This window comes from Microtus pennsylvanicus, chromosome 3, assembly GCF_037038515.1.
Source record: "Microtus pennsylvanicus isolate mMicPen1 chromosome 3, mMicPen1.hap1, whole genome shotgun sequence".
In the NCBI taxonomy this organism is placed as follows: Eukaryota; Metazoa; Chordata; class Mammalia; order Rodentia; family Cricetidae; genus Microtus; species Microtus pennsylvanicus.
The window spans coordinates 16,215,755-16,241,840 of record NC_134581.1 but is presented as its reverse complement, the minus strand read 5'-3'; the positions used below and the strand labels follow the sequence as shown (position 1 = coordinate 16,241,840).

At 52.9% G+C, this 26,086-nt stretch overlaps 1 protein-coding gene across 9 annotated transcripts in view; it reads left to right on the top strand.

Annotated features, from left to right (window-relative positions):
* The first annotated feature begins 4,948 nt into the window (after positions 1–4,948).
* Cacna2d2 (calcium voltage-gated channel auxiliary subunit alpha2delta 2) overlaps positions 4,949–26,086 on the top strand; it is a 130,381-nt gene continuing 109,243 nt past the window's right edge. For 5 of the 9 annotated variants that reach the window (XM_075964729.1, XM_075964728.1, XM_075964727.1 and 2 more), the window contains exon 1: positions 5,124–5,446. In XM_075964729.1, coding sequence (XP_075820844.1) covers positions 5,232–5,446 — 215 coding nt within the window. In that variant the 5' untranslated portion in view covers positions 5,124–5,231. Of the gene's footprint in view, positions 5,447–26,086 lie in introns of all 9 variants that reach the window. The other 4 variants (XM_075964731.1, XM_075964730.1, XM_075964733.1 and 1 more) reach the window with 3 other exon arrangements.

Here is a 26,086-nt window from a genome sequence, read left to right as displayed (position 1 = left end):
TAGAGCTGCTGTCAGCCCTGGCCAGGGGCTCTGAGGAGACTTTTATTTATTCGAAAACCGTTCAGACACCTAATGCTCTGGTGAGGGGACAATTTCTCTCTTTTATTTGTCCTCATTTTCTCCTGCCAGAGTGGGATGAAGGTCTGAGGAAAGCGAGCAAGACCAGCATCTGGGCATTTCTGCCACAGCAGTGGGAAGGAGGCATAGAGGACAGAACCCCAACACCAGCCTGGGCTCGCTCTCTCTCTCTCTCTCTCTCTCTCTCTCTCTCTCTCTCTCTCTCTCTCTGTGTGTGTGTGTGTGTGTGTGTGTATGTGTCTGTCTGTCTGTCTTTGTCTCTCTCTGTGGTGGAGGGGGTTTGAACCCAGGGCTTTGTGTTTGACAGGCAGAGAAACACTGTATCACTGAGCCACATCCACATCTAGTCCGGGCCTTGGATCTTTCTGTTTACTGAGCCCCTGGATGAGCCCCCCTTTTCCCGAGCCTCAGTTTGCACATCTGTAACATGAGCAGGTTGGTCCAGATCTCACCGAGGAACACCAGCTGTAGGACTACACAGGTGGCAGTGTAACCATGTCTGTCTGTACAGAACCTGAGCTAGAAGGAAGCCTGTTACAAGCAACAGAAGCAGTGTAGACTGCTTCCCTAAGCTCACAGGGTGATTGACATATTTTTACTTTCCTTCTTTACGGATGAGGTTACCCAGGGTCCTGGAGCCCTGGGTACAACGGTAAACAGCCTGCCTTGACATCTTATCATACGCACCTCATGCTGTCCCGGAGACCACACAGTCCATCTTCCTGCCTCTGCTGGGAGCTCATTCTTGGTTACTCATGCACACTTTCCCCAGAGAAAGGGCCCAGCTCGCTCCTACCTCAGGCCTTTATGCAGCCTGTCTGCCAGCGATGCTCCTTTGTCCTCCATCACACAGACACTCAAGTTCTTGTCTGCCCTTTTGTGCCACTCCCAGGGTCCTCCCCTTTCCTGACTGTCTGGGTCCCGTAGAGCACAGTAATTCTATGTTCTGTTTGATTATGTGCTTTAAAAAAAATCAGCATGCATGTTTGAGGTATTTATCATCTTTCCTGTGTGTTGCGTTCCCCTACTAAGTAGGGAGTTCCCAGGAACCATGGACCAAGCCTCTTCTAGAAGCTCGGATTTACCTAATTAACCAGAGTCCTTCACTCGAGCAGGTGATCTGAGTTCAGTGACCCCTGTGATAATGGCCATCTAAGTAGGCAGCTACTGTTGCAATATAAAAAGTTCTTGCTCTCCTGTGGGCCCCAGATCAGGACGGTAGCTTTCCCTGCTTCCAGAGGCCAGGATGAGCATGTCAAAGTTAGGTCTGAGGCTATGAACAGCCTCCATCTTCATCGTGGGAGACAGATCTGGAATAACAACACCATCTCCAGAGTCAAAGCCCTATGTCCAGACCTTCACTAACATATTAGTGGCTTTAGGTAAGTTTCGTCCCATCTATGGACCTCAGTTTCCCCTTAAGTCTAAGAAGATACTGGAGGTTCTGCCAGTCTGAGCCCACGATTTTACAGGTGAAAGGCTTAAACTCCACCTCCCTCTATCACAGTGAATGTTAGCAATTTCACTAAGGAGATTTAAAGACTTTTTTTGTTCTTGGTTTTAATCAAATTTATTTATTTTTTGGTACAGGATCTTACTATGTTGTCCAGGTTGGCCCTGAACTCCTGGGCTCAAATCCATCCTTTAAGCCTCAGATGATCCAGTCTCAGCTGGAAAGTATTCTCTACATGGTCAGAGGTGGAGCCCTCTTCTGGTTACATATGGAGGTTACAGTTCATCTGCACCATGCTTAGACTAGGGCATTTGCGGGAGCACACCCCTGCTAGTCTTGCAAGGCTGAGCTGGAATCGTTCCTCATTTTCCAGGAAGCTCCCACTTGCTTCAGTGTAGGGTCTGCCCTTCCTAGGGGATGTGTGATTCCTCTGTCTTCCCTCACTAAGCACTTGCTAAACGCTGAGTCCTGCCCTAAGAACATTACATGCTTTGGGTTTTGGCACTAGGTGGATGAAGACACAGGCAGAATAGATTTTGCCTACGTAATCCATAATGCCTGTTGCCAAAGTTGATCCACCTCACTTCCAGATCAGGCTACACTTCCTGGGCATAACTCTCGGGCTCCTTAACCGCCCCCGTGATGGCTTCTTTATGCCAAGGTTTCTTTGCTCTTTCTAATGGCCACAACCTATATAATACCTGGAGAGTGTGAGAAGGACTGGAGAGCTTTAGGTGCCAACCTGATGAAAGGAGGGAGTGTGGACGTCTTTCAGACCCCCAGGCAGACCTCCGATTGTGGAGGGGCTGTGCTAGTACTCCCTGGCATAAGTAGTTTGATGGTCTCTTGAATATCCTGTGCCCAAATGGTAAAGGTGCAAGAGTATGCCCCCAGGGAGAAGAAACTAAGGCCTCAGGGCAGGGGTTTTCACTCAAAGGGTTGCTGGACAGCCTGTAGGCTTGAGGGGAAAGTTGAGTTGTTGAAGGTGGTAGTTTGGGGTAGAAATCTTGCTGCCCTGGCATAGTAAATATTCCTGCTTGACTTCCTCTTCCCTTGGTGGTTTGGCTGAGCATAAGGCCTCCTTGGTACATAGTGGGTTCTCTTTGGCACATAGTAGGTTCTCCATAAAGCTCCGTCAATCTCTCTGGCTACTGATCTGACCTCCTGTAAGGCATAGAAACAGCTCCTGCCAGGTCCCTGGCAAAAATTGGTTTCCTTCTGCTGGCTGCAATGTTACATGCCCCTGTCACCCAACACCTTCCAAGACAGTCACCTTGGTCAGATGGGTGGGGCTAAGCTTTTCCTGCTGAACCCATCTGCCTGCTGTGGACATCTTATTCTCTGGTAAGCCACAATTGCTCCTCCCCAGATCTTAACCTGTGGCTGGAACCTGCTGTCAGGAGGCTGAGGATATTGTAAGTCTCCCAAGTCGGAATGTGTAAACTCTTACTACCCATTTACTCTTAATTACCTCCCCTCCTTATTTGTCTTCCTTTAACGGCCTGTCAACCAAAATCTCCCGCCTTTCCCTCGGCGCCAGCGGCCTCAATTAGGTGCACATCTGCGGAGGCTGAGACTGAAATGCCCAACTGCCAGCGCTCCCTGCCGAACTGGCTGGCCCCAGGTGCTTGACGGCCTGAGTTCTCTCCGAGGACAGCACTGCCATCTTTGTGTCAAAGGTCAAGCGGGCTGTTTCTGCCATGTGTTAGGACATTGCAGAGTCTGCCTTGGGAAAGTGCCACCCCTTAGAAGAAACCAAAAAGGGATTACATCCCTTGGGCTGAAGAGTTATTTGTCCAGACAATGAGCGGGGGAAGGCATCTCAGGCCAGTCCTCCCTGCATGTGAGGGATACAGATGTTAGAGACAGGAGTCAGCAGGCTAGGAGGGGGATGCTTAGCCCAGGCTGACTGACTCCAGTGCAGGACTCTGTCTTTATTCAACTTGGTGGTGGGACTGCCCTGTCCAAAGCCAGGGACAGGGAGCAGTGGTATTTGACTAAGTCACACATCTGGCTCAGGGAGGCCCCTGCATGTGTCTCCTTATAGAACTGGCCTGATGCAGCCTCCCATAGTTCACTAGGCCCTTCCTTTCCTGTCTCTCAGGTCCCAGGAACTAGTGGCACCCGAGGACCTCTGGTCCCCTTTGATATCATTGGTGGGGCCTCCTGATTTTCAGTATATTGCCAACCTGGCCCTGAAATGTCACTCAGAAAAGAGGAAGCCATTCCTTTGTCACGTCCTAACTGATAGAAGCGGGGCAAGGATGGGAAGCCCACAGCGGAGCTGAAAATCAAGGAAAGGTTGTCCTGCGTCTCTACAGCCTCTGTTCTCTCCTCTCTCTGAAACTCTCCTACACGTGGATGATAGGTGACCTACCCAGGCGTGAGACAAGAGTCCCTGGGCATCTCTGAACTGAACCCAGCAATTAAGAACCGCTTAGCTTCATGTTTGGCAGAATCTGTGAGCAGCTTCTGCTAGAGGGGCTTATCCCTGTGCCAGGCTGTCAGGGAGCATTCTCATCAGTGGGGGAGGGGGACAATGTGGAACTCGAGGGCCAACTTCAGCAGTCACAACTGTAAGGGCTTCCACTACCAGGCCATTTACCACCTTCTCATCTTTTCCTGGCAATGACACTGAGGACCTAGAGTGTATTCCTAAGAAAAAGGTGGATTCTGAGAAGGTGGCCCACAAGCTGAAAGTTACACAAGCCTTATCCTTGTAACTATAGCAGTGAACTGCCAGGGGTCACTAGGATAGAAACGAATGGATTGTGCTGGGGTTTGCTCCCTGACCCTCGGCTAGAGGCTGTGCAAGACCAAGGAAGCTGAGGCTTGGGCTCCCCTGCACACGTTGCCTTGGCGGTAAAGAGGAGCAAAGCAAAAACGGAGGTCTCCAACCACCCGAACTCCCAAGGAGCTAGAATCAAAATCCTCTCTCTCTCTCTCTTTCTCTTTTTTTCTACCAAGGGCTGGAAGTGCAAGCCCCCCTATTCCCCGCAGGAAGAAATCTTGAGGTAGCTGGAACTACTGTGGGTGGGACAGCACTGCCACCCTCCTCTCTGGTCTGCTGAAGCCTGCCATTTCACCATTAAACCTGTGACTCCAGGCCTTAAGCCTGTTGAAGGTCGAGCCCCGTAAGAGTCCGATGTGCAACCGCCTAGGAGAGTTCTCATTCACAGGGCAGAGGGATGTTCCCAGGTCTAAATTGGGGGGTGGAGGTGGGGACGTACACTGGCGCTCGGACAGAGGCTAGGACGTAGGAGTCGCGGGCCCGGACTCAGATTGGTTGCAAGAGCCAATAGGGCAGGCTTGGGGGTGAACGGGGACGAGGGGCGCGCGGGCACAGGCGGGCGCGTGGCCGCGGCGGGGGCGCGCGGAGGCGGGCCGGCCGAGGAGAGAGAGGGAGGGAGGGAAGGAGCGACAGGGGAGGGCGGCGCCGGCAGGTTGGCGGCGGCCGCTATTTGAGCGCAGGTCCCGGGCCAGGCACTCAAAGCGCTTGGAGCCAGCGCGGCGGGGAGATCGTAGCGCGCAGCCCGCAGAGGCGCTGCGGCCAGTGCAGCCCCGGAGGCCCCACGCGGAAGAAGAAGGTGGAAAAGAGGCCGGCTTGCCTCCCGCAGCCCGCCGCCCGCGCCCCCCCCCCCCAGCCCGCCGCCGCCGCCGTCCCCCCCCCTCCCCGCGGCGCCGCATCTTGAATGGAAACATGGCGGTGCCGGCTCGGACCTGCGGCGCTTCTTGGCCCGGCCCGGTGCGGACCGCGCGCCCCTGGCCCGGTCGCGGCCCCCGGCCCTTCCCTGACCCCCGGGACCCAGCGTCCGGGCCCGCACGCCCGCTCTTGCTATTGCTGCTGCCGCTGCTGCTTTTACCACTGCTCACCGCCCCCGGCGCCTCTGCCTACAGCTTCCCCCAGCAGCACACGTAAGTGGCCTCGGCCAGCCGCGGGACCCCGCGGAGCCCCGCGCTCCCCTGCGCCCCTCAGCCAGCGTCTGCCCCTCCTCGCGCCGGGTGTCAGGGCGGGGGTTCTGGGTCCCGTGGCATGCTGCAACTGAGGGTGGCGGCTACAAACCCCGTGGGCTAGCAGCCAGGGTCCCGGAGCTTCTAGCTGCGTTGCGAAACTTCCTTGCGGTGCCCCTGCTTCCCACAGACTGCCCCCATCCCCAAGGGGACAGAGCAAAAAAAAATCTCCAATCCCAGGGATGGGGCGAGGGGTTCGAGTCTGTCAGCTGATACTCCAGCCACTGTCTTAGTAATAGAGGATCTTAGGGGTGGTTGAGAGAATGGCCAGAGACCCCTGTCCGCTAGACTTAAAACAACGCATCTGCCCTGTGTTCTATCCCGGGTGGGAACCTAGCGCTTTAGAGTCAGACGTGGGGTCAGACATCCACACTTTGTCTTCTTGGGCCTTTTCCTTGGGTTGGGCGGGGGGGGGGTGCTGGATGCAGAAGATACTAGCACCTTCTTGCTGTGGTCAATGTCACCTGTTCTTGGCCGCCCATTTGAGGGGGCGTTTCTGGAGAGCTCAATAAGGAGAAGGTGCTGGGGTTGGGCCAGAAGGTGAATGATGGGGAGGACCCCTGCCTGCCCCTGATGCTGACCCTGTCGGTTCCTGCTCCTAACAGGGTAATAGCATTTCCAGGTTCTACCAGTCTCCTCACCTTCCCCAGGAGCTGGCAAAGTCGGGCAGATGTGTCTAGATAGGAAGTGGGTATTCTGTATGTGCCCCGTTAGGACAACATCTGTTTCTTGACACCATGCCCCAACCATATGCCATTGTCCAGACACCCCTTTGGGGCATGACAAGGACCGTGCTTCTGTTTTCTGTCCTCAGCTTTTAGGAGCCACCTGTGCCCTGGACTCCTTCATGAGTGTCCTGGCCCAGGTTTGGGCATGAGAGGAAAGGTCTGGTCCGGCTAGTCTGCGGCATAAGAGCGGTTCTGCCCTTGGGTAGGAGCCCCTGGTTCTGCCACAGAACCTGCCAGCTCTGCTTCAGCTGGCAGGTTCTCCCAGATGAGGAAAAAACAAACTCGGATGGAGCCCTGCTCCGAGTCTGTCTCTGTCCTCGCTGCCATCCGTCGCTCTCCTCACACAGCCTGGCCGTGCTCAGGCGGGTGATCAGTAGGCAAATTACAGGTGCCGCACAGACGTGTCCTCTGTCAGCTGTCTGGGTTTTCACGAGCGCAGGGAAGTTCAAGGGTTGGTGGGGTGTGTTATTGTCTTTCATGTGCTACGATGAAACTGGATTGGAACTACGGCGTCTAAAAAGAGCAAAAGCATTTTTTATTGTTCTTTTTTTCCTCAAAGGCAAGCCACAGTTTTTTCCCCCCTTTCCTAGCTATTTCTTTCCCAGCTCCTCAAGTGAAGGTTTAAGTAGTCGTCTCTTTCTGCCTCTTCTGACCTCTCTCCCCTTCCCTGCAGCGTGCTTGCCATGGCTGCTGGGCCTTCCTGAGTCTCCCCTAGGACAATGTAAAACCCTGAGCAAGGGTGCACCTGTCCCCCTCCTCCCCCCCCCCCCCCCGTCCCCAGAAGATGTTGAGGAGGGTGTGACTACAGCCACACATCATTTCCTGCTGGACACTCTTCTCCTTTTGATGTAGTTGGAGTTAATTCGAGGGTTCGGGACGTGTCTTACAAACCATAATTAGGGGATGAAGCAGGGGGAGGGACGGGGCTTTGGGGTCTAGTGGGGGATGACGAACGTGTGACATCGAAGCAGATTTGCCATGACAGGCAGCGCCCTTCAGCTGCCCTGGTCCCGTGGATGTAGGTTTTATTGATCCTTGCAGGAGGAAGGGGACTCTTGTGGACCCCTCCTAGTGACTGCGTGGTTCCGAGTTAGGGCTTTTGTTAAATGACATAAAAGGCTGCCGCTGCCGCTGGGGTTCCAGGGCTCCGTGGGGATGCTCAGGGCTGGGTGGTATCTTGAACCTTCTCCCAGGTCAGAGTGCCCAGCCTCGGAGGACGCTGATACAGGTGGATTCTCAAGCTGGAAAGTGGGACTGTCAGTCCCATGGTACCGGGATGACATGGAACAAGCCTTCCGTGGGGAGGACCCTCAGTGATTAAGAATACCCTTCGGGGTGTGAAGCTGTGGGAAAGGGCCCAGCTTTTCAAACTGCTTGGTTTTAATCAAATGCGGGCTTAGGATCTGGTGGCCGTTATCTCTCTGGCAGTGTGGCCGCCTGCCATCGAGTGAAATGAACTGAGCCGTTAGATTATAAAGGGCAGAGGAGTTGCCACTGGAGGGAGGACGGGACTTTGGTTTTAGGAAGAGGGGCCTCTGTTGCCCGCCTGGATCTGAATCGGGGTTTCAGATACATGTGTCATACATGGGTGTGCATATACTCTCATGTCTAGGAGGATGGAGTCCTGGAACAGCACATGCTCCCTTTTACCTGCTTCCTTCTGTTCCCGTTTACGCCCACCCCAGCGGTCAGGCCAGCCAGTGCTGCTGGCAGAGAGTCAGTCCTGGCTGCTAACAACCTTGATGTATTTATGTATTTTCTGTCCCTCTTTGTTGCCCCCACACTCCAGTTTTGGGTCTTAGGGTCTCTCTCTCTCTCTTCTCACCTCCTTATTTATCCTGTCATCAATCTGTGCCCACCCTGACTTGCCTGCCCTTTTGTCCTTTCTGTTGGGTCCCTGAACCCTGCCCTGTGGTACCCCTGGTTTTCATGCTCCCCTGCTCAGTGGAGTTCTGGTTCAGTGCTACATGGAGTGCCCATCTGAACTGCCCACCTGCCTGCCTGCACCTCTTAACACAGCTCTGCTCTAGTGATGGGTAGGTTTGGTGCCTTCCTTACTCTGGCATGGGTGAGGAGCAGTGAGGGGCCCTGAAGGGTTTGTACCCCCAACAAATTAATGCCTGTCAGAGTATATACGTGCTTCTCTTCCGAGCGAACAAATGGGGAGCAGTGCCCATGACGGGGCATGCGTCAGTCTAGCTATGGTTAATGGTGGGTGACGCGCGTCTGTCTGGGCCTGGAGTAGGTCTCTCTACCTCTCTGTGGCTCTCCCTATTGGTGGGAGGCAACATTACATGTGTGGGTCCCCCCTCTTTCCAACAACCTGCACAGCTTTCTCAGGAGGGAGGGGTGAGGCTTCCAGGCCTGCTGCTGCTGTCAGTAGAATGCGGCACTGCCAGGTGCCTGCACCCCTCCTGGTGTTGAGGTTCTGGGGGAGATCTTCGGTTGCTGTGCCCCCTGTACCCGACTTTTATTACACCATTCCTCCTTGAAAGATAGGTCAGGCTAACCTCCTGAAAAGGGAAGAAGGCCACTTTAAAATGGGTACCTTAGGGGCTAGTCTCCCAGATTCCACACCACACCTATGTCCCCAGAAGAGACTGATCCCAAAGTGACAAAGTAAAACTGACTCTCAAGTAAATCAAGTGAACCCTTCAGCTTCCGATGTCTCCTTCTCCCCTCTGCTTGAGTGTAGATAGACACCACCAGCTCTTAGCCTCTTGGAGGACACAGTTTGGAGGCATGCTGGGTGTCGGTGTGAGCCTTGTATGCTCCATTTTGGTCTCTAGATCAGACCCTTTCTTTTGAGATGAACTTGCCTTGATTTCCCCTACTAAAATAATATAATCTTAAGAGGCTAGTGGGGAGAATCAATGGGAGAAGGGCAGCCACCAGTGAGCAGTGAGCAGGAACCAGGGCAGCGACTGTTAATATCTGTATCAAGTTCACAAGCCTTGGCTGTGGGACCTCAACTGACTATCATTTCACAATGCCCCAACCCTGCTTGGTTTACCGCATTCTTTTTTTTTTCTTTAAAAAAATTATTTATGTATTTATTGAGGTAAGGTCTTGTTAGGTAGAACAGTGTGATCTCTGAGCACTGGGACGAAAGTGTGCTACCACGCCCAACATGAACTTTCTTCTTGTCTCTCCTTTGCTCCCCTTGTCCAACCATTTGTCGTTGGTGATTGGTGGTGGAAGCTGTTGCCGGGGTGATGGTGGACTCCCCTCACTGAGCCCAGGATGAGCTGCTCACCTCTGTTACCAGCTTGTCCTCAGAACCCTTTTCAAGGCCTCCCCTAGACTGGGATACTGAGACCCAAAACCCACATTTCCTATAAGGACCTAGAGGATCTCTGTCCGAGATATACCCTCCCTGCCAGGGCCCTGGGGACATCTGGACGGGGGTCCTGGAAGTAGGGAGAGGACCTAAAAACTCAAGTCTTTAGGAAGAAAATGAAAAGGCCGACGACGTGGGAGATGGGTGAGAGCCCCCTTCCCTTCTGTGACCCTGCCTGCTTGTCCCTCTTTTCTCTTTTTGGTCTTCTGCAAGCTGAGGGGCCACCCTTGGCCAAGGCTGGCCTGCCAGTCCTCCTTGTGTGCACGCTGGCCATCAGAGAATGTCCCCGCAACCCAGAATTGTCCTTGCCCTACTGCTTTAATTGTGCCAAAGCCTGCCGGGCAGGGTAGTGAGCAGCAGTGTGGGTGTGTGTTGACGCCATTTCCACGTTCTATTATGGTTCTCGAAAGAAAGGTCAGAGGTCGGGGTAGAGCCTGGGTTTTAATGCACGTGTGAAGTTGGAGCCTCTCAGCTAATTTGCTAGGCCCCTAGAACGTCACAAGACTCCAAGCTTTCAGATGCTTGAGACCAGGTGGGGTTAGGGCAGAAGGCCCTAGGTTCCTGAGGTTGCCTGCAGGTTTAGGAGTCAAAGCCTGCAGGCCTGGGCCCTGCAGGGTAGCATTAGCATTGCCTATGGGATGGGAATGGTCTCTTTCCCAGAAAGGTGCTTTCTCACCTCAAGCCTCCAACCCATTCCAAAATTGCCTGGGAACCCTTGATCTGTGTCTTATGGTGATTGGGTCCTAGGCCTGGAAGGGGCCCTGGTTCCTGAAGTCCCCAAGTTGATGGTAAGGAGGTTCCTATCACAGACACGGGCCTGAAACTTGCTGAGGAGATTCTCTTCATGTCACGTTTGTTTTTCCTGGCGCCACTGTCTAAACAAGAAGCTACAGAATCAATACGTGTGTTCCCAAAGGAAAGTATATGTATGGTTTGTACTTCTTTTTTCTTTTTAAATTTGTGTTTTACATCCCCTTTTGCTCTCGTTCTTTGTAACCTAAAGAGTCTTCTGCATTAGTGTCACTAAGGACCTCAGGGTGTGGAGAGTGTCAGTTCAGATGACCACTGAGCTTGAAATGCCCCTAAGGGGTTCTGAAGTCCCTAGAGGTTTCTTGGGATGCCCTTAAGGAATCAAGAATTCTGTCCTTTGGATGCACACGGATTGAGCATGGCTTTATGTAGACAGGTCCTACCCTGCCCCTGAGACTCAGGCGGTTGGTGTGGTTGTCCCCACTACTGATCCTGTCCCCTCTTCCAGTCCTGCTGTTTCCCATGGCCACATGCACTTCCTTACCTGTCTGGTTTTGTCTGATTCTCTTTGCCCTCCCCCCTCCCCCATTGCTACTGGTGACTGTGTCTGGTGGTGCTAGGAGACCCTGCTTAGCTGTGTGTGTATGGGGCGAACTCTTTACTTGGGTTGGGGTGCCTCTGTCAAGAGCAAACCCAGACCAGGCTTCTCTGGTGACCTTGGACAGAGGTGTCCCCCCCCAGCCCCCACACCTAGCTTCAGTCTCCTCTCTTCTCAGATCTTTCGACCCTGACATTCCAGCCCTCTAAGAAGACAAGTGTGGGGATCTTCCTTCCAGCTCCTCTCCATTCTAGCAGGGGTGAGGCCGGACCCACCCCCAGCCCGCCTGCTCTCTATGTGCATGAGGTTGTCTGGGCCTAGTACCTTGGGTGCCTTGATGCCTCTTGGCTTCTGACTGACCCACTTTGGGCTCTGATTAGCCTAACTGTTTAGCAAAAAAGGAGGAGGAGAGGAAGTTTTTCCTGCTGGTCTTTAACCATATCTTCCCACCTTAAAAGTGATGCTCACCAAACAGAGGGAACAGGGAAGGAGATGCCCCTCCATCATTCTCCCTTCCATTCCCTTAGATCCTAAGCTCCTTGCTTCCTCCCCCAATAGAGGGCCAGTCCTTTCTGAGCAATGCCCTCTTAGTGTGCGCCTAAGAGTGTCACCCCCCCACACACACACAGCCTCATGACCTTGGGTGCTTACTAGGCTTCTTTGGAGTTGGGGACCTCTGTGGTACCCCATAGGTTGAGATGGTGCAGATCATGAAGAATAGATGTACTTCTAGGCTCCGGATCTAGGAGGGTGCTCAGGTAGAGCTGTGCCTACCCTGAGTGTCCTGTCCCCTTACCTATAGCATCCAGTATTCAGTAAGAGCCTGTAGGTACCTGGGCCCAGTTAGGGTTTCTGGGGCTTTCCTGTTGTACTGGGCCCTTACCTTGGCCTTAGTGCAAATGTAAGCCTATAGGTAGGATGGTCTACAGCTGTGTGTTCGTGTATGATTTTGCACATTTATTGGACATGCATCATACTTGTTTATGCACCTGTGTGTGCCTGTGAGTAGGTGTGTGCTAGCACAGTACTTGTATGCCCGTTTGTAGGTGTATACATGCAGACATGTTTGTGTGCACACAGGCACATATGAGCTCAAATGTGGGCGTGTGCTCATGTGCCTCTGTGTGTGTGTGATGCAGGCACATGCCAGTTTATCTCTGCAGCCAGAATGTGCTTGCCGTACCCACCTTCTGTACCTGCCTTTGATGCGAATGCCAGGAGTTGGTGGGCGAATGCTGGCAGTGGGAAACAAAGCCTCCTGCTTGTGAAGACCTGTGTTTTGCAAACTCTTGTGTCAGGGACAGCCTGAGTTGAGGCTGAGCTACAAAGTTTGATCATCTACCAACTGGCAGGATGACAGTCTGAGAAGAAAACACACGGAGGCTGTGTCCTCGTAATTCAGATTTCTGCAAACTAAATGGTATTTAGATTCACCGGAGGACTTGGGACTCTGAGGAGCTCTGGGAGGCCTTGGAAAAGCAGAGTGTCTTTGCAAGTAGCCCTTGTGTGGAGAAAGTCTGTAAGGGGTCACATGGAGGAGATCAGGGTTCTGGCAAACGGGAAGACTTTTGCTGTGTGACCTTGGGTTGCTGGGTTTCCCTCTCTGCACACTTTTCATTTGCACAGTGAAGGGCAAGGAGCACCTGCAGCAGGTTTTGGGGTTCCTGCCCAAGGCAAGATGCCCTGCAGTGAGTAGTCACTATTCAGCATCTGACCTGTCGACCCCTGTGTGCTCTATTCAGTGTCTCTAGTAAGATTCAAGGATGAATTTTTGTGTCCTGAATCTTTATGAGATTGGCTGTTCTGGTCCCCCTCATTAGGGCACTGGCGCTTGGGCCTGTGCAGGTTCTGATGTCTGAGAGAACCGTAAGTTTGACTTTATTGGCGTTCTTAATGTCTGTGTGTTGGAAGGCAGGATGGCCTAAGGTTCTGGGCAATTTGAGAAAGGATGCCATCTTTATACTAGGTGGAAGGCAGTATCTGGTACCCTAGTAGGCAGAGATCCTCTCCGGTGCTACCCCCAGCTCACCCCTGTGCCTGGCAGAAGACAGTGGGCACCAGTGAACACCAGCTTACAGGGCAGGACACAGAGGACAGATAAACAGATGGGGTGGCAGAGGAGTATCTTCACCAGCTGCAGGATCATCGCTCTGAAAGGGCCTGGGAATGATGAGGTCCCTGAGGCTCGGGGAGGAAGATGGGGGGTCGGAGCAGGCTTGTCCCACAGTCAGCTGGGCAGGGCTGATGCCAAAGCAGAACAGGAGAAAAAAGGCAGAAGGGATTCCTGAGGTGCTTGTGGACAAGACCTTGGTGTTTCTGAGCCTTCCTGACTAATTTAAATAATTGGATGGGCTGCCTCCATCCCTGCAAGTCTCCCTGCCCGCCTTATGCTGGCTGCAACCCGGGCAGAGAGACTACAGGTAGGGGTGCAGGGAGTGTGTTTGAAGGATCAAGGAACCTGTGCAAAACCAGCTGGGCACTATGGGCCTTGTGTGCTTCCTGGACTTAGGAGGGACCCAGCCACAGAAGCTCCAGGAGAGCCACATGGCCTGATTTCATATGCAAGGAAACCGAGGCCCAAGGAGAGGGAAGGGAGCCTTCAGATGCCACATTTATGTTGTGGGCTAGGGCTCAGTGCATGCAGCTTGAAGGGTGATTTCCCATGCAGCCATCTGCACACTGGGACACGTAATCATTCGTCTTAAATAGCCATATCTGTGGCCCGGGGTAAGGAAGCAGTCGAGGGTCCCTTGGGTGAACTTAAAGAAGACTGTCTTTGTAGTATGGTACTCCAGTCCTATGGGGGTGGGGTAGACCTCAATGCCGATGTCCCCTTGCTGTTTCAGAGTCACTTAAACTTTCTGGTTCTCCTTGGGAAAAGCATCCTTGCCACTAGGCAGGAGGGTGGGTACCAAGGGATGGGTGTGCTCCTCAGACAGGTAGAAGCTCCTGCTTTGCCTCGAGTTTCCAGCCTGACGTGGCATTTCAGTCTTGATAGCTTCCTTCCGCAACCGCGTTCTCCCGCTGGCGCTGCCTGAAATGCTGCATTTGAAGCCTTAAAGGTCAGGCTCGGTGCTGCCGTCAGCTCCAACAAACAAACAACAAAGCACCCCACTCCGGCCCTGCCCCCCGCTTCAGTTATTAGAAATGTGGAGGCGCTGACAGAACTACTAACCTGCGCACAGAGCCTTTTCAGAAGGACCTTTCTCGGTCCTCTCTGGGACCCATCCCCGCCATGTCCCTTTATGGGAATTAACTGTGACCTACACTCCAGCCTGGAATTCAGATCTTTGCCTGGGCTGCCACTAGCCCTGGGAATACCTCTTCTCCAGCCAGCTAGAGCCACCTGCAGGTCCTGTAGGCTCTCTGGCCTCCCTGACTCCTGGCTTCATCCAGACTTCTCTGTCAGGTTGGTCTTCTGAGCCCCAGTGATGGGGTGAGGAGCCTTCCTGAATGATGCCCACTCTGTGTCTCTCCTATAGTCCTGCACCTGGGCCAGTGCTAGGCTACTCTATGGGGCCTGTGGGGGAGGAGAGGTTGTGCTGTCACACAGTGGACACTGAGTCTGTGGGACGTGTTTGGTTATGGCGATGACGAATCAAGGCTGCTCTGGTGTACACCTTGGCAACCCCAGTAGGAGGTTTCTCCCTGTGGTTAGGCCTTTCCTCCTATGACAAGGAGGCAGAGGTTGATAAGTATAAGCTGTCAATGAGAACCAGCTCTTCTTACTGGCTGGCATTACTTTGGGTATGGCCGACTATTTTGGTCAACTTCCCTAACAGCAACAAGATGGCTGCCACAGCTCCAGGCATCATATCAGACCCGAACTTTACGGATAGAACATGAGATGGTTCCTCTGGGTTTCTGTTAAGAGGAGAAGAAACCTTGCCTAGAAGCCCCTAGCCTACTTCCCCTTACACTTCATTGGTTAGCACTGGGTCACATGCCCACTCTAAACCAATCGCTGGCGATGGAGAAGGCACATTGTGATTGGTTCAGGCTAATCAGGATTTACCCTTGAGCTGAGGATGGGGTCACCTTGGGGCTGGAGGTAGAGATTCTGCAGGCTTGGGTTCTGTTAGCAAGAAAGCTGGCTTGATGGAGGGTAGAGAGACTGTGGCTGCTCCAGGGTTAGACAAAAGGGGCAGAGAGGAGCTAAGAAAGCAGGAGAGGAGGGGGAAAGATGAGAGGAAAGGGGAGACATAGTCAAGAAAGCAAGAAAGTAGTTATTTGACCCACAACATCAGTTTCTGAGAGCTGGGCTCTGGTAGTGTTTTTGTACATGCTGTCCAACGAGGCCAGTTCACACATACCCTGTTTTACACTCAAGACAAAATAAGGCTCCCGGCAAGGCTAAGTGATGCTATTGTCTCACATATAGCAAGTGGTGGCTCAGGGTTCCCACTCCCACTCAGATGCTGTCCATGTAGCTCCAGGCAGCCTCTAACCGCGGGGTATTTGGGGTGTCACTGTAATGTCTATATGTCTCATCATACATGGCCATCTGCAAGGACTAGCCCTCCCTGACGGAAACCTTGGTGGGTTTGTCATGGGAGATTTCTCTCTGAGCCTGGAGCAGCCCTGGAGGTGGCGGCATCTCAGAGATTAGGGGACCCGGTAGGACAGCGCGGTGTCCCCCTACAGCATAGCTGTGGCTCGGTGCCTTTGTTGTGCCAGCTCCTGCGAGGTACAGGTGGAGAAACTGAGTCCTACTGAGACAGCGCTTGAGCTTCCGAGCAGGTGAGGCATAGTCTAGACCCCCTACCCATGAAGATGTGCTGTGCTGTGCCAGCCAAGGTTGGCCAGCCTGGATGGAGGAGGTCGTTCGGGTCACTTAGTTTCTTGGTCAAGGCAGGGGCAAGCTGTTCTGGGCAGCAGGAGCTGCTAGACATTACCAACCCACTGGCAGAGGGGCATACCCTGATGCTGTGGAGGCAGTCTGCTGGCCTGCCCTAATGGGTTGCCATGAGCATCCTGTGGCCATGGGGAAGATCCCGACTTCACTGGGTACTGTCTGTGAGATCGCCTCTTCACCCCAGAGGGAGGGCAGCTTTTAGGAAGGGCTATACTTGTGCCAATAGTGGGACTATATTTGTGCCTGGGTATTGCTGATTGGCTCCCGATGAATGATAAAGTTCACACTCTAAATCAGCTTTATTCCCATGATCTGGAGCCCACCTTCCCATTTCTCTTTGAGCTCTTCATTGAAACAGTCCTTAGTCTGAGTTGGGCACCCTGGCTCTTTCTGGCTCCTAGGATAGAGTGCCCCTCTGGTCATTAATCCTCACCTACCACATGAGGGTATGGCCCTCCGGAACTGTTTGGAATCCAGAAAGGGAAGGGTATGGCCTCTCCTGGGCACAGACGAGAGCCCTTCTGTCCACTCCAGTCCTCCTGTGGTCCACACCTATTTCTGGCACCTGCTGGAAGCTGGTGGCATTGTATCCTTGTGCATGTGGAGTAGAAGGGAAGAACAGTCGAGGCTTGCTCCTTATTTTTCACCTCCACCTCTTCTTTCCTGTAGCCCCTCTGCCTCAGGTTGCAGCCAGCACCAGGCAGGCAGGGAGACTTGCAGCAGGGAGTGAGGCAGCCTATCCAATTATTTGAATTAGGAAGGTCCAGAAACACCAAGGACTTGTGAATGAACACCTTAGGAATCTCCTCTGCCCTTTTCCTCCAGATACCTCTTGTTCTGCTTCAGCTTCAGCCCTTCCCAGCTGACCGCAGGGGTCTGTACAAACCCCTCATCTTCCTCCCTGAGCCTCAGGGGCCTCATCCTTCCCAGGCCCTTTCAGAGCGATGATCCTGCAGCTGGTGAAGATGCTCCTCTGCCACCTCATCTGTTTATATGTCCTCTGTGTCCTGCCCTGTAAGCTGCTGTTCATTGGTGCCCACTGTCTTCTGCCAGGCACAGGGGTGGACTGGGGGTAGCACCGGAGAGAATTTTTGCCTACTAGGGTACCAGATACTGCCTTCCACTTACTATGAAGATGGGGACAATTGAGAAGGACTTCAGAGGGTCCGATCAGCCCTAAGCAAACCCACCTGTGGCCCAGCCAACGTTTGCTTGTTTTGCATGCTTGGCGAGGAGTCACTGTCCTCTGAAACCTCCCACATCTCCCTAGGAGGGTCATGGGCATTCTAGGATACTTCAGTACCTACTTCTCCAGTATGTGTCTGTCAGGGCTGTGTGCTCAGGGCTACTGTCTTCAGCTCCTGGACTGTGCCTCTCAAGTGCTCAGTAAATGTTTGCAGAGCAAGGAGCTCACAATCTGCACGATGCTCCCAGGGCTGAACTGGCCATGTCTCCGGAAGCTGAAGCAGACTTAGCCGTGGTTTGGAATGGGGTCTCCTGTGGGCCTAATTTGGCTGCTGCTAGAGTGCAATCTGCGCTCCTGTCTTCCAGCAGTGTTGCTGCACTGGTTTCCCTGAGGGTGAAAAGGGGGTCAGAGACTCATAGGACTATAGCATTTAATGTGGAGGTGGGGATCAGCATTTTCCTTTTCTGTTTGCTTGTCTGTTTAGAGATGAGGTAGCCTAGGCTGGCTTTAGGCTTTAGAATCACTGCATAGCTAAGAATGACCTTGAACTTCAGCTTCTCCTGCTTCCAGGTCCAAGTTCTGGGATTACAGGCATGTACCATGACACCAGGCTTATGTGGCAATGGAGACTAAACCTCCTGGGCCTCATACATGCTAGACAAACACACTGCCAAATGGGCCTCATCCCCAGACCAGACCCGTATTTTTCTAGAGCCCTCCAGGTTAGCCAAGGGGAGAAATGGGAAAATAAATACCCATTCTTCTTGACAAGGGTGAGGGTGGACTGACTCCAAGGAATTTCCCCGACCAGAGTAAGAGGTCATGCTGTTCCCAAAACCCTGCACATTTCCTAGGTTTGGGGGGTGGGATGTCCAGGCTGTCCCACTCCCTCCAATCGGTTTTGCAGTGATGTTTGCCCAAGCCCCACCTCCCTGTTGAACACTTCATAGGCTGCTTGTCTGTCCAAACCCATCTCCCAACTGCCTTCCCTAGTTAAGCCCACTCCCCACACCTTTACTGTGCGGTGAGCTCAGTGCTCTCAGGAGCTCGCAGTCTGTGGGGAAGACGTGTGTGTAGCTGAACAAAAGATACCCCCGAATGACCCAAGCATCATGGAATATCCAGGAAATGTGGAGACATCATACTCCAAGCCACCGATTGTCTCTAAACCTTCCTCGGTTGGGGTTATGGAGGTTCTGATGGGTCACATGGACGCACCTTCCAGTGAAGATAAGCTACTGTTGCTGCGGGGCCAGGCAGAAAGCAGGGGTAGAATCTGAAAGAGGCTGTCTAGTACCTGGCTCCAGCTCCAGGTGCTGAACTCCTGGTTACCCGTTCCTCCTTCCTTGCTCGTCAACACTGTTGCCCCTTCGGGCAGTGCCTTCTAGTGCCCAGAACGTCTTGGGAAGCCAGACCATGCAACTGGGGCCAGCCAGCCTGCTGCCCCACAGCCCCAGTTTCCTCGCACAGAGCTTCTGGGAAGTGGGTGGCAAGGAGCAATCCCAGAGGCCATTAAATCGAGTGATTTACATGGTTCCTGAGCTAGTGCCGGGAGAAATATATTTCACAGGTGATTTCCAGACTGGTGGCGTACAGATGAGGCCATTACTCTAAAATGAAGCAGGATGGAGACTCCATGTGCCCATCTGGAGGGACCTGTGGCTTTGAGTTTTTTGTTGTGTAATGTGCATACCTACTATGTGCTAGAAACTCTGCAGGGAGAGGAGCCGAGGAATCACAATGCCTCCTAGTTACAGAGTTCCAGGCATTCGGTGCCTTCGTTACTTCATCTCTAAAGGGAATTGGATGTGTTTTTATCAGTCATTTAGCCCTGTTCTGAACAATTGATGTTGTAATGGCATGTAGCTCCTCTCTGCCTGGCTGCCATCCTGGAGGTGCCTTTCAAAGTGGGGCTTCCAGGTGGCCCATAAGCCCCTTCTTGATATAGGTGTGGATCCCTAGGAGCCCACAGAGGTGTTCTGCATAGAGTACCAGAGAGCAAGAAAAAAATACCGAAAATGGTGGGCCTTTCTTGTCAGTAAGAGGGTCTGGTGTTGGGGCACCAGGTAGAGTGTAGAGGGTAATGGTGCTCCAGCCTTGGGCTGGGAATGTAGCTCAGTTGGTCAAGTGCTTATCTAGCATGTGCAAGGCTCTGAGTTCAAGTCCCAGCACCACCTAAACTGGGCACAGTGGCATAGGCTTGTAACCCTAGCATTCTGGAGGTAGAGTCAGGAGCCTCTAAAGTTCAAGGTCACCCTCAACTATGTACAAAATTTGAAGCCAGCCTTTGCTACCTTGACTGAGTCTCAGTACCTCAGACTCCCACCTCAGGAATAAGGATACTAGTTACAGAGTTTAAGCTACAATGTTGAAACACATGAGCCCGGAGGGTTGTAGCGGTGCTGACCTGGTGCTGACCTTCAATCCCAACACTTGGGAAGCAGAAACAGGTGGATCTCTGTGCATTTGAGACCAGCTTGGTTTACAAAGCGGGGTCTAGGACAGTCGGGGCTACACAGAGAAACCCTGTCTTGAAAACAAAAGCAAGCAAGCAAGCAAATACAAACCATGGGCCAACAGGCTCAGCAGCAGGACCCAGTTTTGATGGGCACAGGTTTGTGTTCTGTGGTTGATTGATTAGAGTGGAATCCTTAGCTGCCAGTCTGTTGTTCTCCCTTCCTCCCAACTCAGAGGGCTGAGCTTTCTGGTACATACAGAGGAGATCCTGCCTAGGCTATTACCTGCCTAGGTTGGGTACCAGGAATTGAGTAGCGTCCTGCTCCATGACTCCTGAGTTTCCCACTCTCCGTTTGTGTCTATTTTCCTAATACCTCATTGTTGGGAACCTGCCACCCTTACCACCCAGTACAGTCTTGGGCAAGTCGCCCCACGTTTCCAGGCCTCAGTGTCTGTGTCTGTGAAGTGGGCATAAATTGGTTTGCACCTGGTAGTTTATCTTGATAGCAGTCACAAAGAACACCTAGCACACAATGGGTGCTTTACCCCCTATTTCCTGTGTGTTTGGGTGTTTGCTGAGGGTGAAACCTCTCTCCCAGCCCCCCATTGCAGCCTCTTTCACACTGCAGAGAGAGAAGGTCAGACCAGGTGTCAGTTTGGGGAAAAAAAAATCTGTCCTCAAATCTTCCCGGAAGATTTTGTCCCCTGGCTCCAAACAAGAAGGATGGTTATGGATCCAGGTTCCAGTCTCAACCTAAGATGAGGCTTGCTAAAATACGGTGAGAACTGTGGGCTTGTGGGGGTTGGTGAGGGAAATCCAGGAGGGCTTTCTGTCAGAGGTGACTGGGCCAGATGAGGAGGGACAAGGCCAGAGAACAGAGCTGTCCCTGATGTGCTGGCCTCTGAAGTCTTGGCCTGGATTCTCCTGGGTCTCTGAAGGCCTAGGAACTAAGGAGGAACAAGAGATCTTGAGGGGTCTCTGTCCTCCTCAAGACATGAAATCACATTGAGGACAAGCAGAGGACGGCTATTTGTAGCTCAGTGAGGAATTGACTCATACTGGGGGAGGGGAAGTACTGCAGGAGGGGAGATGGGGACTGGTGAATCACAGAATCTGACCAGAACGTGTGGCGCCATGTGGACGGGGTCTGTCTGGACACCCCCACGGGGGCTTTAGGTATTGGTTGGGGCAGTGATGGGAGGATGTCACACATGAGCTGTCCCTGACTTATTTGGTGACTTCTACAGGTGTCCCAGACCTGCTCTTACCTTCTGAGACCAGCGAGGCTACTCACTCTATCAGAGCACCTGGCTAAGCACACAAGGTGGTGGCCATATGGCCACCTCCTGTGAGCCAATTTGAGGGACCTTCGCTTATCTGCTTGGGAAATGGGTCTGGGTGGGGCCTGACTATAGGAGTCATGCTGTGTGTGGTGTGGGTGACTGAGGACCTAGGAAGTCTACGACAGAAAACCTGCCTCCTGTAACTGTGGCTGAGGCCCCTTGCCCTGCCCCGAGGCCTCGGTTCCTCTATAAGTGGTTCTGGCTCACTGGTGAATCCCAGTTTAGGATCGGGAACTTCACAAACAGTGACACCTGGGTGCTGGCATTCATGAGCCTCTGCTGCCAGGGAAGTTGTTGGCATCTTCCAGACCTCAGGAAAGGATTCCAGACTCTACCCTTCTGCGATGAGCTATAAAACACACACACACACACACCAGGACTTTCTCAGCACAGTGCAGGGAAACTAAAGTTGTGCTAAACAAGACTCTGGGGCTCGCATAGAATTTAGCTGGAAAATAAAAGGTCTCACTGCCGGGGCTGTTGAAAACCACTCATATGGCCCAAACTTATCAGCCTATAGATGGGAAACTGAGGCACAGACAGAAGATCATGTGTGCTTGCACGGTGTCCATATCCTTCAGTTCAGGGCACCAAAACCCAAGTGAACATGAGAAAGCACCTTGAGCCAAAGGGTGGGGAAAGGTACCTGGTGGCCTTCATTGCGGGCAGGGTGACAGGGTGGCGGACAGTCCCCATTCAGGCTATTCCTCTGCGCTTTCTTCTTGCTTCCTGGAAGAAGTGTCTGTGCCAGCACACCACCCTTCTGAGAGAGCCATGAATTATGCAGAGAAGCCACAGGCCTGGGCAGGCCCATCATAAATGAGCCTTAATAATTCATACCGAGAGGATCCAGGGAAAGGGGGGCCTCCTGGGCTAGTTCTGGGACAGCCTTCATTGGTGAGTGCCTAGAGCTGGCCACTCACGGGCTGGAACAGCATTCCTGGGAGGTCAGCAGGTCTCAGGGGAAGTGTATTTGCTCAGTCAAGGACCTGTTCTGGACTGAGATCTGGAACGTGAGCAGCCCAAGGCAGAAGCTTTTGCTAAGGAGAAAATAGCTAGTTAAAACAGTGACCCTCCAGGAGGAATAGAGACCGGTGACTGCTAGAGGAGAGATTGCATTTTAAAATGGAGTTGGGGGCGGGGCTTCACTGAGCTGGTGGCCTGTATGCAGAGGCCTGGAGATTGGCGGAGGACTGTGGGCCACTGAAGAGAGACTGTTCTAGGCTGAGGAAACCGTGTTCCAAGACGTGTACTGTGAGCTCAAGGCTGTGTTCAGCCACACTGAGCAAGGCCACTGAAGGATATGGCTACTGGTAGGCTTTGGCTTTTCCTCCGGGCCCAGGACCTAAGTTTGCCGCATATAAGAGGAACACCATCCCAAAAGGATACCCTGGCTAGATATGATCAAGAAACTGGAGAAATGAGCTGCTGAAGCAAAAACTAGCAACCAGTGAGCCAGCTGCAGCCGGTCCAGGGGAGATGATGGCTGCCCAAGCCAGACTGGGGGTAGGGGTTGGGAGTGGGGAACAGAAAGGTGGTTAGTGGGGTGGGAAGGGCACATTGTGAAGGTGCAGCCAGTAGGATTTGCACAATAAGTTGGATGTGGGTGTGAGAAAAATAGGCTCCTAGTCACCCCAAAAACAGGACTGACCATCAGCAGCAGTAAGAGGTTGAGGGAGGGGAGTGGCCCCAGAGGGAAGGCTAGGATCTTAACTTCATACACATTCAGACTCCTGCTAGACACCCAAGTGGCCATATTACATCAGTAACTAGACTGGTGTCTTCAGGAAAGAGATAAGCCATTCTGATTGGCCTTCATGAGCCGTGCAATCTTGGGGACTTCACTCAGTTGCTCTCTGCCTCAGTTTCCCCCCTGAGGATTGGAGATAGTGATTGGGCTGCTGAGACGGTTAATTAAGAGAATACACTGTAGTCCCAGGGACCCTAGGCAAGAGGGCTCCAGTCATACCTCTTGAGGCATGAATCCTGGAGTGGACTCTGGGACCTTGGGACAGCCCTGTTTGATTAGGAAAACTGAGATTTGTTTGTGGTTCATAGAGAATGAATGGGCTGGTACATGGAAGACAGAAGAAAGATGGCCCTAGGGTCTCTGCCCACCAAGGCCAGGACCCTGATCAGTGCTGACCCGCTCCTCCACACTTCCTTGCTGCCGGTCTTCTGCCCTCTCCCTGTTCCATCTGCCTTCGCCAGCCCCTCTCCCACCAGGGCACTGTTACTGAGTAGAACTTATCCCCTGGGTGCTAGAGTAATCTACTTTAGGGGTTTCTCAGTGTAGCTAGAATGCTCCATTGAGACCTGAAGGAGGAGGCGGTCATACCTATGTAGCAAAACCTGAGGGAAACAGAAGTGAGACTCAGAACTTCGCCACCGTTCCTAACTGCCACCAGGAACCCTCTTTCTAAAGCCTGACCCAAGCGCACAGCCCTCCTTGCTCACGCGCCAGCTTCCTTGCCCTTGGTGGTGAGATAGGGGGTTGTGATCATTTGTTCTGTGACCCCGGATCTCCTCCACGTCTCTCTCGGCCAAGTGGGCTACCTGGACTCTCCTGGCCCCGAGTGACAAGACTCCCTGGCTCCCGTCCTTGTTCCTTTGTTCCTCTCCCAATCCCCAGCAGGCTGTTTTGAGTAAATATTGGGTGGACCCAGTGCCCTAATTAAAGCCAAAAGACCATTAGTGTGTAGAGGGGTGGGGGTGGGGCCAGGGTACAAGTTTGCTGCCTCCCAGCCAAGCACCAATTAGAAGGAAAAGTTCTTCTTCAGCAAAGAAAAGAAGGGACAGCCCCATAATTAATAACCTCATTAAGAAGCAGTATTTGGGCAGGGTCCCAAGACACACGTAGATGAGTAGACGAGGCGGTGGATTTGTACTAATTCAAGCATCGGCGGTACTAGCCTCTGCCAACTTCCCAGAGTCCCCGAGTCCCTAGTGACAATTGGGCTGCATGAGATGGGGAAGGGTTCTGAAGGTCCCCTTGAGTCACAAATAGTTGGATGATGTCTAGTCCCCTCTGAGTCCTGTGCCTCAGTTTCTCTGCTTGTGAATCTGGACGGAGGGTGTAAGACGAGAAGCCTTACACCACCACAAATCAGCCCAGCATGCACACCCAGCCCCGCCTTGCTCTGGCCTCCTTCCCACCATGGCCTGACAGAGGTAGTGTGAAGCCGGTGTTGTGTCTTTGAGACCGTCTTTGATGGCCTGGCCCACCTGGCCTCTGGCTGGAGAACAAGTCACTTTGACTAGACTGTTCCCTCTGCCAGCTTTGTCATCTGTGATCAAATTGAGGTGGGGTCTTTCCGGACGCAAGTGCTGAGCTTTGAAATATGCTGGGGCTCAGCAGAAGGAAGGATTCAGTGGACTCGGCGGTCCCTTCTCTTTCCCAAGGCTTTCAGAAACAGGACACAGGGAGGGTGTGGCCATCCTGGAGGCCCATCTGAGGGAGACTGGATGGTGGGAAGATAGCCCTACAGCCTAGACTGTAGCATGAGCGTGTGGGATACAGTCCTTGTTAGCTTTCCGTATATGAGACAAACTTCCACCTGCCTCCTCTTTGGGCCTGGGAGCTGGACAGGATAGTCAGCTTAATCTTCATTTTCTGGGTGGGGAAATCCGAGAGCACACATCTGGCTCAAGAGATTGGAATGGCAAGGGCTGGACCTAGGCATTTGGGTGTGACATATCATCTGCACACATGGTCTGGAAGGATGCCCTAGGGAGGTAGCCCTGAGGATGCCACGATTCTCGAGGATTCTGCCACCTGTAGTTGGTGAGAGCCTAGGAGAGGGGAGGCTGCTCACAGCTGCCATTGGGGGAAGCACACCTCTCCTGGGCCAGCATGGGGTAGTGGACTCTGTGAATGCCACCAGCTTGTCTTCCCCGGGTCAGATCAGCCTGGCTGGGGCTCTCCAGAAATCTTTGGTCTGTCTTTCCATCTCCCGCTCCCCCTCTTGTTCTGTCTTTCTTCCTCCCAGAAGCCTGTGAAGGAGATGAGGTGGAGGTGGCAGGCCAATTGAAATATAATCAGAATAATTGAATAGCACTTTATTTTAAATTGTTGCCTCCCCCAAAGCGGGGAGAATAATTGGCCAGCCTGTCACAAGAGAAGCAAGAGACCTGGGGCCTTTACCAGTGCCAAGCTTGGTTCTCTGTGCCCTTGGCAGCCAGGAGGTTCAGCTGTGCCTTCTCCCTGACACCCTTGCCTGCTCCAGCTGAGCCCCGTCCTCACACCTGCCTTCCCGCTCCACCCCCAGTGTGCACCCCTTGCCCTTAGAAATGATGGCTGCTCTGCTGAGCTCAAGTCCCTGGTGAAAGAGGATGCCTGGCGGGGGCAGCAGGGTTTTGATAACGAAAAAAATAGCTTCCAATGCGGTGAGAAAGGCCTGCAGAGGCAGGACTCAGGGGTCTGAGTCCCTCGCTCCCATCAGGCCTTGGCCTCTTCTGGGCATGTCTGCTGTTACACACTGTCCCTCCCTTCCTTTGTGGTCCCACTGCAGGGTCCAAGCTGCCCACGCTGTCCATGCCCTCTGAGGGTGAACCAGCAGTGTCACCTGTCTCTGGTTTTTTGATTTGTTTAATTATAGATGAGTTTTCTGCATAATTTATTCCAAAAGCCTGGATTATACTGTACAATTAAATCACATTCTGATCAACAACTTCACATATAAAATTAACAACCAACAACAGTTTATGCCACTGCATCTGCGCCCGGGCTCTTTCTCTTTTTCCCCTGTCCCTTCCCTGCCCCCTCTCCTCCTCCGTGCCCTCCTCTCTCTTTCCCTGTCCTCAGGGTGAGCATTTTTAGCCGGTCTCAATGCTGGATGGTCCCATCTGAGGTTGGACCTACAGACTCCCAGCATTCTAGAGGGCTTCTGGATGGTTCTGTCTACTAAATGGCTTCTCAGCACCAGCTCTTCCCCTCACATATGGTTGATTTTCCTCTCTTGCCTAATGGTGACACTTTGTCCCGCCCCCCACTGGCATCTTGGCTTTAGAGACTGAGACCTGAGACCCTACAGTTCCTAGTGGTAGTTTCTTCCCTACTAGGCTGACTCAGTGTGCTGCACCCCACTCTCCCTTTGTGGTCTGTCCCCCCCTACCCTCAGTAGGTCTTTTGATCCTGAGGATAAAGGCCCTACTGTATGATTGTCTAGTCGCTAGGAGACTGTACAGCATGGTAACAGCGTATCAAGGTGTCCCTGTGGATATGTTCTAGACTGGTCTTGAACTTTTGATTCTCTTGCTCCCACCTCCTGAGTTCTGCTACTGCAA